The sequence below is a fragment of the Ailuropoda melanoleuca genome, chromosome 8 (genome assembly GCF_002007445.2).
Source record: "Ailuropoda melanoleuca isolate Jingjing chromosome 8, ASM200744v2, whole genome shotgun sequence".
Taxonomy (NCBI): Eukaryota; Metazoa; Chordata; class Mammalia; order Carnivora; family Ursidae; genus Ailuropoda; species Ailuropoda melanoleuca.
Window position 1 is genome coordinate 24,888,375 of NC_048225.1, and position 19,616 is coordinate 24,907,990.

General features: G+C 46.9%; 1 protein-coding gene across 4 annotated transcripts in view; it reads left to right on the plus strand.

Annotated features, from left to right (window-relative positions):
• APLP2 (amyloid beta precursor like protein 2) overlaps positions 1-8,578 on the plus strand; it is an 82,126-nt gene extending 73,548 nt beyond the window's left edge. For 2 of the 4 annotated variants that reach the window (XM_034666082.1, XM_034666084.1), the window contains 5 exons: positions 1,368-1,403; positions 4,422-4,507; positions 5,237-5,311; positions 5,651-5,806; positions 7,087-8,578. In XM_034666082.1, the coding sequence (XP_034521973.1) occupies positions 1,368-1,403; positions 4,422-4,507; positions 5,237-5,311; positions 5,651-5,806; positions 7,087-7,188 (455 nt within the window). In that variant the 3' untranslated portion in view covers positions 7,189-8,578. The remainder of the gene's footprint in view (positions 1-1,367; positions 1,404-4,421; positions 4,508-5,236; positions 5,312-5,650; positions 5,807-7,086) is intronic. The other 2 variants (XM_034666085.1, XM_034666083.1) reach the window with 1 other exon arrangement.
• The last annotated feature ends 11,038 nt before the right edge of the window (positions 8,579-19,616 follow it).

A 19,616-nucleotide genomic window follows, 5' to 3' on the forward strand; every position in this document is an offset into this window, starting at 1 on the left:
ACCATCCTGGGTGCCTTCACATCGTTGGCTTCAGTATCCCCATGAGGTTAGTCATAATTCCTCCCACTTTATAGATGGTTTGTGTGAAATCTGCTCTCTCTCCTGGTCCCGTCAGCTGCCTCCAGAGTGTGTGACTCCTTGCACGTGGACGTCGCTCTGCTGCTTAAATAGTACTTTCGTGTTACGTGAGGTCATTAGCTTTCCGTAACAAGCGAGGGGGGCAGGCCGTGGAGAGGCTACAGAGGTGGCCTGACTTGTTCAAGGTGACCCCTCTGGTATTGGGGGGGAGGGGCGGGATCAGAAGTCCTGTCCCTCTGACTCCCGGTCTGGCATGCTTCCTTCTATCCCCTTGCTGGTTCTCAGTGTCTAAAAGGATCTTTAAAAGCTGTGGGTCTGCACCAGAAATAAACAAGCTGCTGAGCCTGGTGCCCCGAGACCAGGGTGTAGAATCAGTTTCTATTTATTTGTCTGCTGCTCTTGCTGCTGATGGCGGTGACGCGGAAAATAGCGGCCACAACCAGAGAGTCCTTACCGTATGTTGCTCTAGCTAAGCCTGGGGCATGGCTGCTCTCCTGGAGTGTTCAAAAAAGTCCTCTTACTTAGGTCCTGGGGACTGTCTTCATTTGAGCATTCCAGGATGTAAAGAGGTTTAAGTGTCTGCCCAGGGTCACGTAGCTTGTAGGTGCAGAAGGAAGCATTCGAACCCCTGCAGTCCTGGGTACAGTCACCTGGCCTGATCAGGCATAGCAGTGCTGGAACAGAGGCCCGCGGAATGCGGACACTGGAGAGCATCCAGCTTAGCCTTCGGACCGTAACAGAATGCCTTCTGAACTAGTTACCCCCGAAGTACGAACTCTGTACAGGTGACCTTGCAGTACTCAAACAGAATCTGAGAAAGGAGCCAGATAAATAAAGAGATTCCCAAAACCTGCATTTCAAATGCCAGACTGCCATGGGCCTGTAGGGTGGCTGTGCTTACATACCTTGTTTGGGGTGGGGGCGTCTCGGACAGGTCTGATCTAGGACCTGGTCTCCTTGGCAGAAAACCGCAGTCGATACTGACTTTATTTTTATTATTTCCTAAGAAAAACAACTGTGGACTCAGCTGAAGAATTTGGGAAGTTCCCAAAATTTCTCCCCAAAGACCCAAGGCAGACCTACTTCTTTCTCTCCTGCCTTCCAGTCCCTGTGCTGTGGGTCTTACCTGTTGGTCTGTTCATGGGATATTTCAGGCATGTCTTTAAGGAAGAATACGTTCTGTTCACATTATAGAGAAATTCTAAGAGAGGAATTTTGAAAGAAGCCATTTTCTTTCTTAATCTCCTTTTTGTGCTATTTTTTTTTTTTATTGTTTTCCTTTCTGCTAGACACTCAGCCGGAGTTGTACCACCCAATGAAAAAAGGTTGGTCTGTCATAGATGTTTCCTTTAAAGACCTCATTCCTCTTCACTTCCCCCATGTGTCGGGAGTTTCATTTTCTGTGTCATACCATCACCTGAGATCTTTTCACCTCATATCTTCAGACATGGCTGTGACTGGAGGCAGAGCAGCCCTGTGTCCAGCACTTAGGACCCTGTAGTGGCAGTGGTACTGGTGATAAGTGGCCATCCTAAACTTTCCTTCTGGATGTCCGGAGAATACAGAGTAACCAAAACATATTTTTATGAAACATTTTCATCTGGGTAGATTTTTTTCAATGTCTATCCAACTTAAAAACAGGTTGGCTGGACTTGCTCATATATTTGAAAATGTGCTGGGTGCGCCTGGCTGGCCCCGTCAGTAGAGCTCACGACTCTTGATCCTCGGGTTGTGAGCTCAAGCCCCACAATGGGTATAGAGTTTACTTAACATCTTTTAAAAAGATTAAAATATGCTTAATTTAGGGGCAGGTGGAGAGTCGTGCTCTGTGACCTCTTCCCCCATCTCTGCTGTTCCTACTACATCTTTCCCTTTCCTTTTAGCTGTGCCTGGTCCTTTGTCGATAACCACTTGTCTCGTGTCCGGAGTTGTAGCGCTCCTCAAAAGCTTAGAAGCTGATGGATGGAACAGGTTGTGACAAGTGCACTCGTGCCGCGCGGTACTGAGCATCCAAGCTTGAGAACAGTCTAGGACTCCGTAAGCACCGTGCTGCGGGCCTCCCGGGCTGAGTCTCATTTCATGCACTGAGCACACCTCATGTTCGGGTTTTTAGCTCTCGCCGACAGATTAGGCAGTTGAGGAAGACTGAGGCTGTGTGATTTGCCCAGAGTCATGACTTTGAGAAATGGAGGAATCCCAGTTTGAACCCAGCTCCTTTGTCTTCAAATCCCGTGCTGCTTCTGTTCCATAAAATGCTGCTGAATTTCCCCGGATTGTTGGGTAGTCTGCCGCCCTAGGGTCAGTGTGTTCTTAGTGTGTGTTTTATGAGTCCAGTCTGTTGGCTCTGGCGGACTGTGGATGGACTGAGCAGTGTTCTCGAAGAATGTGATCCTGTGGTTTTTGCCACAGCTTTGCCTCAGAACATGAGAGTGCAGTTTGAAGCTTCTAAAAATCACTTATATGTAAATGTTTGATTTTGTTCTACTTGAATATGTCTCTTCTTGGAGATGACTATGTTCCCTTTCCTCCGAGCAGCACATCTTAGATATTTGTAGATAGAGATGGATTTCCTAGAAGTTTACCTGGCTTTTGTCCTCATACTTCAATTGTTATTAGTTGGACGGATTTAAACATGAATTTTTGTTTTCTTAAAGTCACTTGTTTATGCCTTCTATAAAACCAAAGTGATTTTGGTCAGTGTTTAAGAAAACATGTGGGTTATACCACCAAAGGAGTGTGAGAACAGTCTAGACTAGTAGTAGGACTTTAAATTAGTGGGTTCAGTGCCATGTTACTGTTCAAATAGGATCCTGCCCTGTGACCTTTTTTAAAATCTGGGGGAGGAGAGAGGGAGTGATGGAAGGATTAGAACTTACTAGGCTTACTCATCCGCATCCTTGCTGAGACAGCAGCTCTCCAGATTCCTCTTTCTCAATAGTCAGAGTGCAGTAATACTGTTTCAGGGGCATTTTGAGACTACAGAAGCCAGCCGTGATTTAACTCACCCTAGAATCAAGTTGTGAAATTCCTCTTTAAAGTGAAAGCTTTAGGAAAAACCAGCATTATTTTTGGCTGCCTTCTGATGAGTGACTGCGGTAGCTAGACCGTGTGATGGGCTCCACGTCAAGAACGAGTCTGGTTGTGAGCTGAAAGGCTTTTTTTTGCTGTGGCTGGGGTCATTGTCGGCAAGCCCAGGGACAGCAGTGCTTGGCATGTCCTCCTGTCTGAGCCTTCCTCATGCAGGTGGTCCCCTTAGAATGAATGCAGAGTGTGTTGTCAGGGTGATCTATTTATAGAAGTTTCAAATCACAGACATCTCTATACAGCTGTGTATCGTATTATTAACAAAGAACCGGTAGGATAGCTAGGAGTCACATGCCTAGAAATAAGGAAGCTAGAAATAAGGAGGATGGCGCATCACTTCTCCTCTGCCTGGGTTCGTGCTGGCTTCAGTCACATCACGTCTTTGGATACTGTCATTTGGGGTGGCACGCACAGGGGACGTCGGCTCAGGCAGAGTCTGACCTTGACAAGAGGAGTGTGGCTAGTCTTGCTCCATTTATAGAAAGGTACCCTCCACCCTCGTGTTAGAATTCTCCCTGTCTGTGGAATGCTTCCTGCCCGTTCATTCTCTAATCCGCATCAAAGATGTGACATCTGTGATCCAGGCCCTCTGAGCGTGACCGGCTAGTGGGAGACACAGAGGAAGATGAATGAGGATGAACAAGGATTTTAAGTGCTGTGAGCTGGGAGTGCCTCCCACGAGGGGCTGCGGCTCGGAAGGACAAACAGGAAGCGTTTGAGGTCAGGCCAGGAGGGAATTTCAGGTGGAAAGAATTGCCTGTGGAATAAAATATGATGCTTGAGGCAGACATGCAGATTCCTTGCTGGTATGATGGTTCCTCCATCCAGAGGGAGCCCAGGACGTTGAAGGACCGCGTTGTGGGATAATAGGCACTTGGTAATATCACATAAGGGTATTACATGTTTCTCTGTGCTAGAATGCCTTTGGACTCCACTTCTGTTTACCTTACAATAAACATTCTCTTCTGAAGGCTGGCATTCCATTTTTCCAAGTTGGATTTAAGTAAGCACTCTGTCCTCCTCCATTATACCCATCGGTCCTCTGAAAAATGCCTGTACCATTCATCCTTCTAGAGCACAGTGCATCCCTAGGAATGGGAACACAGTAGCATGTCACATAGCTGGGGTGGGCAGTGGGGGTGGGGAGGGGATCGGCGAGGGCTCCCCGGCCCTCAGGAGGGAGTTCGCTGCTTCTGTGAGGTTGGCATGAGGCCAGCCCCGCCTCGGAAACACTCAGCTGTGATCTCTCTCCAACACAGGGTCTGGAGTGGGAGAGCAGGATGGAGGGCTGATCGGCGCCGAGGAGAAAGTGATTAACAGTAAGAATAAAGTGGATGAAAATATGGTGAGCCATTTCTCCCTTCTGCCCTGCCCTGTTTTAATTTTGAGACTAACTAGAGTGAGTGGCGTTGTTGTAGACGCTTTCCAGCTGAACCTGCCTGTGTTCCTTTTCCATATGGTGGGAAATGGGTCGGCTCCAACTGCCCCCACAAACTGGCTGTATTGTTTAGCATCTGGGCGTGAGAAGGAATAGAGAGTCATTTTTCAGCAGTAGCTCCTCTCTTGCTATACCATGAGGGAAATATATTGGCAACTGAAGATAGGGATAAGATATGAGAGGCCATTTCCAAGTGAGTATACAGATTTCATAAGTTGAAATTGGAATGGAGTCGACTTTGCCTCTTCTGTTGCTTTAAGTTTATACCTACTGTTATTGTTCTACGAGCACTTTCTGTTGCTGGTATTTCTGGATTCTCCTCAGCTGAGTTTGGAATTAAACATGGCTTCTTGGTAACCTGTCCTGAAATGTCTCTCCATAATAGTCACCCAGAGGAAAATGCAGGTGGAGGCCCGTAAGGAGCCAGCTGTGATCCAGTAACCTTGTGCCCACACTTGCTTCCTCCCTTAGGGGTTTGGTGAGCGGATTTAGAATGTGATGGAACTGCTCAGTTAGCGGGCGTCCTCAGGTATCCGCTTCCCTCCACCAGATAATAAATCGAGCAGAAAAGAAGTGGTTCCATTTGTACTAAATGTCCCCTTCCACCCAGTTGCTGACCTCTTCATACCGTTTCAGGTCATCGATGAGACTCTGGACGTTAAGGAGATGATCTTCAATGCCGAGAGGGTTGGCGGCCTGGAGACAGAGCCGGTACGTGTTCAGCTCCAGAGCCTCACTGCCGGGGTTCGTGTCGCTCTTGGCTGCTCTCTCCCTCCTCATTTCAAGTGGAAGATGGAGACATGCCTGGCGTCTCAAGTTATCAAAGGCCCCCGGCCCCATTTTTCCATGCTTTTGGATAAGAGAGCTAGAATTAGGTTCTCTGTGGAGCTAGAATTAGGTTCTCCTTATGGGGATGGTTACTTGGAAAGCAGGATCCTGGCCTCCCTTGGGTGCAGAGTCACGGCTCTGCAGGAGCTTGGCCCTCGTGGAGTGCGTGTCCCCCGCTGTGCGGAGTCATGGAGACCTTGTCGCACGTCTGCTTTGCTGTAGGAATCCGTGGGGCCCCTGCGGGAGGACTTCAGTCTGAGCAGCAGCGCCCTCGTCGGGCTGTTGGTCATCGCGGTGGCTGTCGCCACGGTCATAGTCATCAGCCTGGTGATGCTGAGGAAGAGACAGTACGGCACCATCAGCCATGGGATCGTGGAGGTGAGTAGTGGGACTTTGTTATGACATGGCCCCAAGCTGGTGATGGTTTGCTCTGTGCTGGCAGGGAGGTTTATGGAATTCAGACTTCTCAACCTCATGGGTGTCGCGCTTCAGTTAAATGAGTCACTGGATTATCAGGTCATGTTGTGGCAGTCCGCCCCAGCTGAATTATGTTGACCCTGTCACATTTTAACATTAATTTGGGCTTTGACTGTGAATGTGAGGAAACTGTGAGAGCGTTTTATGCTGCCGAGGGTGAAAACTTTTCTCAGGTTATTTCCTTAGTGTTTCCTTCTTTCCGGTATGTTGAGGTATTTGAGAATGAGTACTGTTGATACCCTTCTTTATTTTTGTTTTTGGAGCAAACAAGGTATATGACAGAGCAGGCAACAGTGGCAATCAGGAGTGAATTAAGTGTTAAAAATACGAAATAGAAGTAAGAGTTCTTACTTTTTATTTCTGTTTTTTAAAAAGTTTTTATTTATTTATTTGACAGAAAGAGAGAGAGCAGGGGGAGTGGCAGGCAGAGGGAGAGGGAGAAGCAGACTCCCCGTGGAGCAGGGAGCCTGACACACGGCTCGATCCCAGGACCCCGGGATCATGACCTGTGCCAAAGGCAGACGCTTAACCGACTGAGCCACCCAGGCGCCCTATTAGTCTTTTTTTAACGGTAGGGAAAAAGCAACAGGAAATTGAGAGCCAGGGCAGACTGTTTCGGTTCCGTCTTGTGCTGATTCATAATTAGAACTGCTTACAACTCATTTTGAGGTGGGTGATGGGAATGTCCAGAGTTTTCTTGGTTCCAGAAAATGAATACAATAAGGAATGTGATGTGCCCTGGAAAATTAGTTCAGATGTGTGTCTTAGTGACTTGGTGTCACATCCTGCTGGACACTGGCCGAGTAGGAGAATTTCCGAGCTGGAAAAGACCCTACAGATCGTCTGGTCCCAATTCCTACTTTATAGGGCCCGCTCACCTAGGCTGTCCCGAATAGTAGGCAGCACAGCTGAGACTTGGTTGGCGCTGTGGTGCTGGGAAATTCTGTTCACTCTTTTCTTTAACTCGGACCCAGCCTTCAGAAGCTTCTTTGACCCCCTTTTCTTCCTCCTCCTCTCCCTGTGTCCTCACTACCAGCTCCTGTTTGGTCTACCCAATGGCAGTTGGACACCAGGTAGATTTCGGTTCCTGGGGGGATCGCACAGCAAACCTCCCGTCTTCTGAGCGCCTGTGCAGTTGTCTGCCGGTACAGTGCAATGATCTTCCATCTTCGTTCCTCCAGGTTGACCCCATGCTCACCCCAGAGGAGCGTCACCTGAACAAGATGCAGAACCATGGTTACGAAAACCCCACCTACAAATACCTGGAACAGATGCAGATCTAGGCGGCAGGAAGCGCGGTGCCGCCGGTGGGCCAGGAGAGGGAGGTCCGGCGTTGTGGATCAGCTGCTGACCAGCAGTTGCTCCCGGAGGACTTCAGCTTACGGTCAGACCTCCTGGATCATTAAGACTATAAAGTACTACTGTAGAATCACAATTTCCATTCTTTTAAATGGGTGAAAATGTTAATATAACAATATATGATATATAAACCTTAAATGAAATGAAAAAAATGATCTATTGCAGATATTTGACTGATGTAGTTTTCTTTTTTTAAATTAATCAGAAATCCCACTTCTATTGTATTGTCTCACATATGCTCTCTGTAAATGGACAATGTTAGTTTTGGGTGGTAGACTGTATGTGCAGGCCGTTCCAGTTGCATTGTGTAAATCACTCTTTAAGGCTCATTCACTGTCCTGGTTTTTCTTAGGAAAAAAAAAAGAAGAGGAGGAAACTAAGGCAGTATTTCTTTTTTAAATGAGCTAGCTTTCAGAAAGTTGCCCAGAAACTAAATGTGATAGGGAACCGTCATTGACCATTCAACCACATCATGAGACCCTCACAAAATTACGTTCAAGGACCAGTTTCTCGGGAGTCTGGTGTTCCCAGTGCTGGGCACCTTGGTATCACCCAGGAGGCTGAAAGCATTTGAGTTGGGCAGCTTTTAGCGAGCCTACTGTATACAGATTAGGGCAGCCACTACTGCTTTCCTTCTAAATCCAGTTCTTCCATGGAAATTAGCCTGTAGTTTGTATAGGACGTTCTTCCACTGTCTGCCGTTGACTTACCGTAGCTTTTTACTACTCACTTCCCTGCCCAGTCACGTCCACATGTGCCGTCTTTTCCTCTTTGGACAACCCCCCCCCCCGAAGGCACTGACCCTGGTCCCTCCCCATCGTACCCCGACTTCCCTGCCCGCTCCCTCCCGGCAGCCGCCTCTCAGCTGTTCAGAGAAGGGCGCAGTGGGAGGCGGCCACGTCCGGCAGAGAGGTGGGGGCCTGGCTTTTATGTGCAAGGAGAGTATTCCACGTTGTACACGAAATGCTCTGTAGACACTGTGGAAAGCCCTGGAGATTTTGTTTCCTCCTGAGTCTTTGTGATGCTTGTATAGTTGATGATCCTCAGTTTTTTCTTCTGTTCTTTTTTCTTTCTTTTCCTTTCATTCGTTTTCTTTATTTTATTTTAGTCTGAAGGTTCTGGTAACCTGTGGTGTATTTTTTTTTTTTTTAATTTCCCTGTGACTGTTTTTTTTTTTCCCCTCTCCTCCTTCCTCCCCTTCACCTTATCCATGTGTCTTCCCACTATGCACAGATAAACTTCACCTACAAACTCCTTAATCTGATCTGTGGAGAATGTACAGTTGAAACACATCAATAAATACTTTAACTTCCACCAAGACTCCTCGTTTCATTGGCGTGCCGTTAATCCGTGGTGATGTTTGTAACCATCCTGCCTTCCCTAGAAGGTTGCCAGGCTGCACCACAGGGACAGGAATCCGGCTACTCAAGCAAATTGGGCTCTTAGGCTTTTTGTTTTAAAGATTTTATTTATTTGACAGCGAGAGAGGGAACACAAGCATGGGGAGAGGGAGAAGCAGGCTTCGCCCTGAGCAGGGAGCCCGATGCGGGGCTTGACCTGGGATCGTGACCTGAGCCGAAGGCAGACGCTTAACGACTGAGCCACGCAGGTGCCCTGGGCTCTCAGGCTTGAATTCCGTTTTTTTTTTCAGTTAAAAACTGAGGGAGGAGCACCTGGCTGGCTCAGTCAGTAGAGCGTGTGAGTCTTGATCTCAGGGTTGTGAATTCAGGCCTCAAGTTGAGTGTAGAGATTACTTAAAAAAAATAAAAACTAAGGGAAAGTGCTTTCAATCTGAAGGCTGGTATCTTTTATTTGTCTAAGGGAAATATTCTTTCATTATTTCCTTTAATGATTTCCTCCACCATATTTTGTTTTCTAAAATGCTAATCTGTGGGGCGCCTGGGTGGCACAGCAGTTTAAGCATCTGCCTTCGGCTCAGGGCGTGATCCCGGCGTTGTGGGATCGAGCCCCACATCAGGCTCTTCCGCTATGAGCCTGCTTCTTCCTCTCCCTCCTCCTGCTTGTGTTCCCTCTCTCGCTGGCTGTCTCTATCTCTGTCAAATAAATAAATAAAAATCTTTAAAAAATAAAAAATAAAAGAGAAATAAACTGCTAATCTGGTTAAACCTTGGACTACCCTGATGGCTTTTTCCTTTAAAATTTTCTGTGTATATAGTTTCAGTCTGTAATCTGAGTGATTGCTTTGCCTTTATCTTGCAGCCTTTTTGGTGAATTTTGTAAGTTTAAAATTTTAGAAGAGCTGCTTACTTTACATTCCTTTTCATGATGACAAATCTGTTTACACATGAGAATTTTTAAAGTCTTTAAATTCCGTGTTTCGAGTTATTGACTTCCTGTAAATGTGTAGCAATCATTTATTTGATCATGGTTAGTTAAAAAAATAAGAGGGAAAGTTAGTTAAGAGTTTTGCCCAGCAAAATTGAATTTGGGTTACTGATATTCATTAATATGAGACTTCTCTGTTTGAGACGAAACGAGTGGGGTTTGGGACTGGATTTTCAGAGTATTTCTAGCCTTGACTTCTGTGTCTTTAATGACCTGCCACTAGGAGGTGCTATTTTCTCATTGAAGGGGGTTTGTTTACCTGACCTCTGCTGGGAGCACTTTGTGCCTGCAGGTGGTTTTCACTAGCAATTTAAGTGTTTTTAGTGTCCGGCTACATGTGTAAGAGTAAACTCAGGGGCTAATCTTAAGAGTCCTCACCCCAGTTGAGCGCAATGCCTGTTTACGCAGGTAGTGCAGTGCCTGTAACATTGCACGTATGTACATATATGACGTATGTATCTTGTTTAGGTTTCTCAAATGTAATGACTGTGCATCTCATGAACCCGCGGCCAGGAAGCACCGTGGCACAAACCCGTTGAACAGGCTGGTCTTTGTAATCATCAGCACTTCCTTATCTGCCTCTTCCTCCACTGACCACTCCGATTGCTGCCAGGAAAGTCATGAAAAGAAATGAAACTTTTCATCCTTAAAGCCAGTTTCTGGCAGAGTGATCTCAAAAGTATTATCACTTGACCTTCTGCTGTTTCAGATGGAAAGTATAGATGGAGCATTCCTTATCTGGTTCCAAATCGAGCAGACCAGCCCAATTTATTTTAGTGCCTGCCATCTGCTAGCTGCTCTACACCAGAGGCTCCTTTAATTGTCTTAACCTTTATAGCGCGGGTATTCTTATCTTGGAGAAAGCTGAGGTCTTTCCACTGCTAAGGGATGGAGCAGAGATCCAAGCTTGGTGCTGTTACAGTAACTCCCTGGCTCGCTGTATGTCGGTCTTGGAGGACGGCGGTCCCTAGGGATCATCCCACAGGCAGGTGCCAGTCAACTAGGACCCATCCACCCGGTCGACTAGTAGGACTTTTATCCATTACCAACACTCCTGTTGATGATGGGCCCCAGGGAAGACGGGGGCTGGTGAAATTGCAGTGTTTCCACGTATACATCCATTACTCGAACAGGGTTCAGAGGCAGCTGGGGTTAGACTTGAATGTGCTGGCAGCGAGGCTCGTGCACCTCGCTCATCTCGGATTGATACAGATCTGCAGATATGGTAGCTATAAAGTGTCTGTTTTTTCATTTTGAAAGGAAACGCCCACAGAGATGAGGTGTGTGTCTGCCCCAGACTGCCCAGCAGGCCTCGCCCTAGGCCAGCTCCACTCTGCTCCCTGGTGGCCCAGGCTTCTGTTTGGGGACTGAGAGAAACTTACCCCCTGGTTTCTGCCTGGGTGACTCAGCTCTGCCTTCTGAGGAATGTGGCCCTGCCCACCTTGCCACTGGGCTCAGGTGCCAGCAGCTCCCAGCAGACTTTGGTGCGAGGTCCTCCTACCTCCCTGTCTGCTCTGTTAACAAATCAGAACCCAGCAGCTGAAGTCAGAGCCAGCCCAGGTGTCCTGGCAGTCTCCTCTGGTTTCACTTGCTGGCACACTGATACCCTTATGCTAGGAGACACAGGTCAGGAGGCCATGAGTCTCTCAGATTTGGGGGGAAGCCCAGAGGCTCACTCTCAGGAACCTACTGTCTTACCTCACTCGTTAGAAGTGACGGACATGGAGAAAATGAATAGAAGGAACTAGAAGGGCCCTCATGCCATCTCTCATTTCACAGCTGAAACATGCCCACAAGGTTACAATGCTATTCACGGCAGAACCAGTCTGTGGTATGAGCAGCAGGTTTTTTCTGGGACAAAAGGTAAAGTCGTTCTCCTAAAATAAGAATATATTGCCTTGCTGCCTCCTGGGAAATGGGGTACTTCTGTCTGGGGAAACTTACGTCTAGAAGGTCCTTAACAACTGCGGCTGTGAGTGCAAAAGCGCTGTGGAGAAGCCCAGGTGTCTGGGGGATGGGGCAAGAGACACAATCAATCTACAAATACTTGTTTCAGGATCCTTGAAATGGGTGGGGCACGACTTGGAGAATCCTCTGTTCTTTGGCCGAGTTAACCCAGGTCCGAATGAACTTCAGATACTGAGGTTGGTGGCTTTTTCTGGTTAGAGCAGCAACACCCATCAAGAAAACGTTTTTGATATGTGCCCTATATGTATAGTTATTTTAAAAATAGATATATATAAAGTCATGAGTAGAAACTTGGAAAGCATTAAAAAAGATGAAATTACTTTTTTCCAAATGTTATTTAATAAAGCCTCTTGGTCCAGTAAAGTATTACGAGCGTCAGCGCAAGAGAAGTGATTGCTCTTTCATTCTCTCGCAACCAAAGTCCACAGCGGATGCCGGTTTCCTTACTTTTTATTGGTGTCCTTGTTCTGTCTCAGGACACTGCGTTATATTTAGCTGTGGCTTTTTAAGCTCCTTTTGACTGTAGCAGTTTTGCAGACTTTCCTTGTTTTGGATGATTTTGACAGTTTCGAGGAGGGCTGGTCAGGTATCTCAGAGGGTGCCCCTCTATTGGGGTTTGATGTCTTTCTCATGGTAAGACCCTAGAGTTACGTGTTACTGGGGAGGAAGACTGAAGTGCCACGCCCATCACACCATATCAAGGGTCCATACTGTCACCGGGACTTCTCACTGCTGCTGGCATTGCTCACCTGGCTGGGGGGCAGGCTCTGTCAGTGTCTCTCCCGTGAAGATACTCTCACCAACCCCCGTTCCCTCGTTGGAAGGATGTCACTGCATGCTGCCCACAGTTAAGGAGTGAAGAGTTATGTTCCTCCATATTTATTTTTAAATTGTGTTTTAACACTTAGAGCAATTAAAAGTCTGGCTCAGGGTCTATTTGTTTCATCATTTAATGGCTATCAAAGCTGAAAGAGGTTTTTTTTTTTTAAAGATTTTATTTTTTGAGAGAGAGCAAGAGAGAGCATGAGCGGAGGGGCAGAGGGAGAGGGAGAAGCAGGCTCCCCGCTGAGCAGGGAGCCCGATGCAGGGCTCGATCCCAGGACCCTGAGATCATGGCCTGAGCTGCAGGCAGACGCTTCACTGACTGAGCCACCCAGGCGCCCCAAGAGCTCTTGACTTATGGGTGTATAAGTTGGACGCATGTATAAGCTTGAACACTTTTAATAGGTGCAGTTGATTGTTAGTTAACCTCAATGAAAGCTGTTTAAAAAGGCAAAAGCCGCGAGAAACACCTCGTACAAACAGGCTGGGATGAGAAAGGGTGCCCTTGGCTCTGCCTCTTACAGCACCGTCCGATCTGTCAGTTCTGCTCCCGAGCTTAGGTGTACAAATAGGTCTTCTAGGGGAGATATCACTGTCCATGACAAAATAACTTAGTGATGGAAACCTCTCTAGATATCTGTTTTCAAATTTCTCCATAGCATGAGCTTCTTTAGAAAAAGCAGATCGGGGAGGGCGGGGGGTGCCTGGCTGGCTCAGTCAGTAGAGCATGCGATGCTCGGTCTCAAGGTCGTGGGTTCGAGCCCCATGTTGAGCCAAGAGCTTACTTAAAAAAAAAAAAATTGGAACAGGTGTTTTTAGCTTAAAAAACTTACCAACAAATTGCAGCATCTTTAAGTTCAACAACTTTTTACATACTTTGTCACAAGACGGATCTCTGCGTGGGACAAACTGTTTTCTTGGTCACTTCCAATCTTATTTTAAAATATTGCAAAGATTCTACCATATTTTAAATGTTCCTGATTTTTATCAAAATAACTACATCGAAGACATTTTGTAACATACTGTGCATTTAAGGTTTTCACGTGGGCTAGCGCCAGAACTTTATCTGGAAATATTTCTTTAACCAAAGCAGCCGATCCAATAGCATTACACTTTCTGAGATTTTTCAAAATCCATTCTTTTCCATAAAATACAGATAAAATTTAAGAGGCAGCTATAATGCTACATGTGGGAATTTTGAAGCCAAAAGTGCCTGGCTCTTTTCCTAATTTGGCCACCTACTAGCTAGGGAGCCTTGAGAAAATTATCTAACCGCTCTGTGCCTTGGTTTCCCATCTGAGAAAAGGGGGGCGGTGATGATACTTACCACATTGGGTTAGGAGTGAGTGACCACAGGTAAGGGTCTGAAACGTGGACCAGTGCCCAGGGCAGAGCAAGTGCTCAGTGAATTAGGTATTATTCAAGTACAAGAGCTATTTTTTTTTATTAGAAAGTGGGGTTGGGGGGGGAGTGAGGGGGACAGAGAGAATCTTAAGCAGGCTCCACGTCCAGCTAGGAGCCCAATGCAGGGCTCAGTCTCACGACCCTGAGATCATGACCTGAGTCAAAATCAAGCGTTGGACACTTAACTGACTGCGCTACCCAGGCACCCCGAGAGCTATCTTTTTAAATTTATTTTTTTTTCGTAATCTCCACACCCAACGTGGGGCTCGAGCTCATAGCCCTGAGATCAAGAGTAGCGTGCTCTTCCCATTGAGGCAGCCAGGTGCCCCAGGTATTATTTTAAACAGTTGAAAACATATCTTCTCTGGGACATAGGGCGCGCTCAAGAGGCAGTGCTTGCGTACTTCGTGATTAAAACAACTGGCAAAGGGATGCCTGGGTGGCTCAGTTGGTGAAGCATCTGCCTTCAGCTCAGGTCATGATCCCAGGTTCTTAGGATCAAGTCCCACATCGGGCTCCCTGCTCAGTGAGAAGCCTGCTTCTCCTTCTGCCTGCCACTCCCCCGGCTCGTGCTCTCACTCCCTCTCTCGCCCTCTCTCTGGCAAATAAAATCTTTAAAAAAATAAAATAAAACAACTGGCAAATACTATACCGTAAACTGGCTGTGATAGAAACATTTGTACTTCACCTGAACCTTCTACACACTAACATTATTTTTCTGCTTGTTTCTTCAAGCCTGTGAGTCATCCAACAACACTTAGTGACAGAAGAATGGATTATAGTGTTGCCTGTTGTTTTCTTTGTATTGTCTCAGCCACTCCTACTGTGGCAGGAAAAAGTGATGCTACAGGGTCTTTGGTTTGTAATTAAGAACCTCAGGCCGTACATTTATAATTCCTTAATGAAATTCTGGAAATTACTAAATTGAGTATTGCTTGACTTTAAGCACGAAAAAAAATGCAATGGCTTATCTTCACGTACTGGATATTGATGGATGGATGGATGGATGGATGGATGGACTGTAGACTCCATGCCCAGTTTGGAGCCCAGCGTGGGGCTGGAGCCCAGCGTGGGGCCTGAGCCCATGACTCTGAGATCAAGACCTGAGCTGAGGTCAAGAGTTAGTGCCCAACCAACTGAGCAACCCAGGCGCCCCTGGACATTTAATTTTTAGGTCTCATTAATCACCTTGGCCTCATAATACTCGTTAACACCTCGAGGCCCAACGTACACTTAGAATGAGGAACATCATTATTAATGGATGTAAATCCATGATCTCGATGAGTTAGAACCTTTTAACCAACTTCTTAATCAGATGATAATGGTTGTAACCATCGGGCCATTGTTGTGGCCACTGAAGAATTTGTACTGGGAGTAGAAATGTCCATGGGGACATCTTCTTGTTCTGTGTTTGAATTACTGGTATTATCTACTTAATTGCAGTGAAGATAATATTTTGCAAGAATCTTCCTAAAGCCACACACACATTTATTTACATTATTTGATTAAAACTTGAGTTCCTTTAACTAGGCCCATGAGCACTGAACTCAGAAAGTAAGCAAATGAGTTAGGGTACTTTGATTTTTTTTTTTTTAAGATTTTATTTATTTATTTGACAGAGACGGCCTGAGAGAGGGAACACAAGCAGGGGGAGTGGGAGAGGAAGAAGCAGGCTCCTAGCAGATCCCAGAACTGCTGGGACCATGCCCTGAGCCGAAGGCAGACGCTTAACGACTGCGCCACCCAGGCGCCCCTAGGGTACTTTGATTAAAAAAAAAAAAAAAACCTGTGTAGGCCCCATGCAGCACCGTGGGTCATGGAGTTGTAGGCTGGGGCACAGCTCCACACGTCAGATGGAAGCAGGGATGAACTTGGATATGTGGGTGATAAGGATAGGGCAGGAGAAGTCAGACAAAAGAAAGTACTCAGTGATGCTGTCTAGACAGCGCATCAAATAAGGAGTAGCCTGGGGTAAATCAAATGCCTTTCAGAAGGGTTCTGAGGGCACATTCCAACGACCAGCACAAAGCACCTGCAACTGCTAGTTTATAGACACCAGGGTATCTTCGAGCAGCCCTCCTATATTTGGAGGGTTTCCACATTAAGAGTCCTGCCTCCCCAAGGCAGGAAACAGAACTTGACTTCTCAGCTGCTTTGTAGGTAGGGCACAGACCTAGCTTAGGGTTGCCAATGAGACGCACTCACAGGAGACTTATTCAAGAGGCAACAAAGAAAGGACACGGGTCACTCTCTGGCTCGAGTAACCATAGAGGCAGGCAGCTCTGGGGCAGCAGGGGGTAGCGTTACTGGCCTGCAGGACGAGTCTCCCTGGGACGAGCTGGAGTGCTCTCTCCCTGGACCGGAGTAGTGGGCAGGGTGGGGGTGGGGTGGGGCTTCCTGAGTGGCCCTGTGCCCCGGCTGGCCTGATTTCTGGCTGTCTCCCTCCCTCTTGCCTCTCTGGCCCTTGCAGAGATGCTGTGAACTTCCTGGGAATCTTTTAATAATTTCCTCTTTTTTTCCCCCTCAAATTAGCTTGAGTATTCTGTTGTTTGTAAATTGGCAAGTTGACAAAAACTCCATTAAAAACAAAGTCACTGAACTCTAATGAGGAAATTGTACTTGTGACCTCATTTAACAAAGAAGATAGGGGAAAAAAGAGAAAAACCTGACAAGGGAACAAGGACTCTCAGCGTGGGGGAAAAAATACAGATACAAGACAGACTAAGTTCTGTCGCTACCCGGTGGTCCTAAACTGGAACTGGAAATACCAAAATGAATTTGTCGGGTATTTTCTCTCTTTAAAAAACTCCTAGCTTTGTCCATCACCCAAAGCCCTAGAAACAGTGACCAACTCAGTAGTAATAAATATACCTTGTGCCCAGGTGATTGTCTTGAAATACCATTTCTCACTAAAAAAGACACCAGGACGTCTTGAAGAAATGGCCACTTGCATGTCTGTGCAGGGAATGCGTATATGAAAAGAACCTGGAACTCTTACCAGAAAGCAAATGAATGATCAAAGATGAGTAAAGTTGAGTCAAAAGTCACAGCCAATTAGAAGAGGCTCCCATTCGGGGCGCCTGGGTGGCTCAGTCGGTTGTGTCTGACTCTTGGTCTCAGCTAAGTCCTGATCTCAGGGTCATGAGTTTGGGCCCCACAATGGGCTCGTGCTGGGTGTGGAGCCTACTTTAAAAAAAAGAAGAAGAAGAGACTCCTGTTCCTAAAAGAGAGACAATTTGAACATCACTAAGCATAAAAATGACAATGAACCAAAACACAATACAAAATGTTTAAAAATCCAAGAATTCATAATAACACAAAAAACAAGGCAACAAACACCAATTGGTCCTTTAGGAAGATGTTAGGGAATAAACTATTTTGAAAACTGCTAAATAAAAGGAAAGACTCAGGCCTTTATCCTTGCTTTCCAATACAAACTTTACCCCTGGGTCGCTGTGTAGGTGGGAAATTTCGCCCTACAGTGTATTTCAATCTGTGAATAAATAAGGAATGAAAAATTGAAACCTTACCGTCCACATTTCCTGAATTTAGCGTCTACGTGTGAAACTGGAAATACAAGAGACAGCCAGATGGAAACACACCACCACGTACGAAGTCATCTTCCCTCCAAAAAAGAAAAAATCGTACTTGAGAAAGGGGCTCCTGGGTGGCTCAGTCAGTAGATCATGTGATGCTTTATCTCAGGGTCATGAGTTCAAGTCCCACGCCGGGCCTAGAGATTACCTAAAAAAATAAATACATAAATAAAATAAAATCTGCCGCTCTGCTGGGAAAGGAGTGTCTTGTATTGTTTCCTGGGTTCCTAGAACATCACCGTTGATGTCCTAGAGCTAATAAATGCCCTGCACACAGGAAGCACTGAGCGCTATCTTTCGAATGCGACAGGCACGCAGTGCATTTAATGCCACTCCAGATTAAGAGGGAGCGATGCAGGCCGAGACCCTTCTCTACAATCACTGTGTCAGGTCAACTTCCTGAGCACGTGCTGTCTGTGACAGAGGGACAAGTGTAACCTTATGGCATTACATTAAACCCATTAGGTCTAGTTCTCATAAAATTATGATGTATGAGGCAAACACCCTTATTCTTAAGCTGTACAGGAAGAAACCCAAGAGCACAGCTGGAGCAAGGGCTTGATATGCTGCTACTCCCATCAGCTTCACGACTGTCCTCCCTCATTCCTTCTTGCGATGACATTTGAGGAGCTCTTCCATGGACCAGGGCAATCCAGCGCCCCGTAATGCAAGCTCGGATTGAGGAGAGCAGCAATGCCTGGGGGAACTGAGGGAGAAGAGAGGAACGTGCATGGAGAAAGTTCTGCAGAGTGATCTTTTAGCTGAATTCGGATTTCTGCAGGAGAAGGAGAAAGAGTGGGGTGGGGTCAAGTGGTCGTGTAGGGGGGAAGGCAGAATCACCTGTTGGGTACTAAACAACTCGTGTTCAGAAAGCGCGTTTCTACCTGCCACAGGGAAGGCCTAGAGCTGCAGCAGCACAGGAGCGGAAGTGGCACCAGGTGTGTCTATCAACCTCGTTGTTCCAGAAGGTTCGGATACATTCACAGATGATGGCTCCGCACCTGGCTTGCCCTGCTCTACCCTGTTCGTGCTAAACCTCCCCCACACCCCACACTCCCTGTCTGCAGACTTCTCCTGGCAGGGGCGGACTGGCCTGCAGGCCTGGCGCGGTCTACTTCAGCGGGGTTTGCCCCCTGTTCTCGCCATCTTGGACCGTATTTTGAGCTGGGGCTGGGTCTACCTGATGTGGCCCCACTCTCTCCCACGTTACCACCAGCTGAAGCCTGTTTTTGGTGTATGGTCAGGTCCACACTTGTACAAGCTCTAAGTGGCTCTGACCCCGAGGATGGTGGGCTTAACTGGAGAGGCCTTTGGAGGGGGTCCCAGGGACACAGACCTGACTTCCCCAGCAGACAGAGTCCTGGGGTCAGGATGAGAAAGATTTACCCATGACATGGTGGGCAGCTTTGGAGTGGGAGCGTCTGGGGCGAGGTGGGGGATAATGGAGGCTGTGTAAGTGGGCATGACCCTGGCCTCTGACTGAAATCTGGGTTTGAGTCTGGATTTACCCCTTCAGAGTGTGAGAACCTGGCTAGAGCCTTTAGGCTGCCTGCTCTTGGCCTTCTTTGCTTATAATTTAGGAATAAAAGCACTTATGTCACATAATATAATTTTATGAGGATTAAACCAAATCGGTTTAACGTAAATGGACACGACACAGCGATCGTAGAGAAGGTCTCGGTCTGCATCGCTTCCTCTTAACTGGAAGCAGACTCAGTGCACTGCACGGGTACTACCTTCAGCAGCACCTTCTGTGTGGGCCTCCCGGGGGCAAGGCACTTCTTAGCGCCATGGGCTAAGAGATGATGCCCTAGGAACGTAGGAGGTGACATGAGACACTCCTTCTGCAGCAGAACGACAGATTGTAACACCATGCACGCCGTCTCACCTCCCTTACCTCGGATCTGCCTTACTTTCAATCACCCACACTAGCTGAAGGTTACTGAGTCATTAGTAACCGTAGTGCCTACAAAGTACCATCAGTGACTATGTCCTGATACGCAGGAAATTATTTTGATACTTCTAGTTAGCTTTGGAAAGCTTTCTACGGACAGTGGCAGACTTATTTTCCATTTATTAAGTTGACATGCTATTGTGCTGATATGCTACGCTCTGAGACCCAAAGGGGAGTTAGACGCTGACCGAAATGCCAAGAAAAGGTGACAAATTCCATGATAAAGGTACAAGCAGACCTAGTCCTGGTTTAGAAGGAAGGC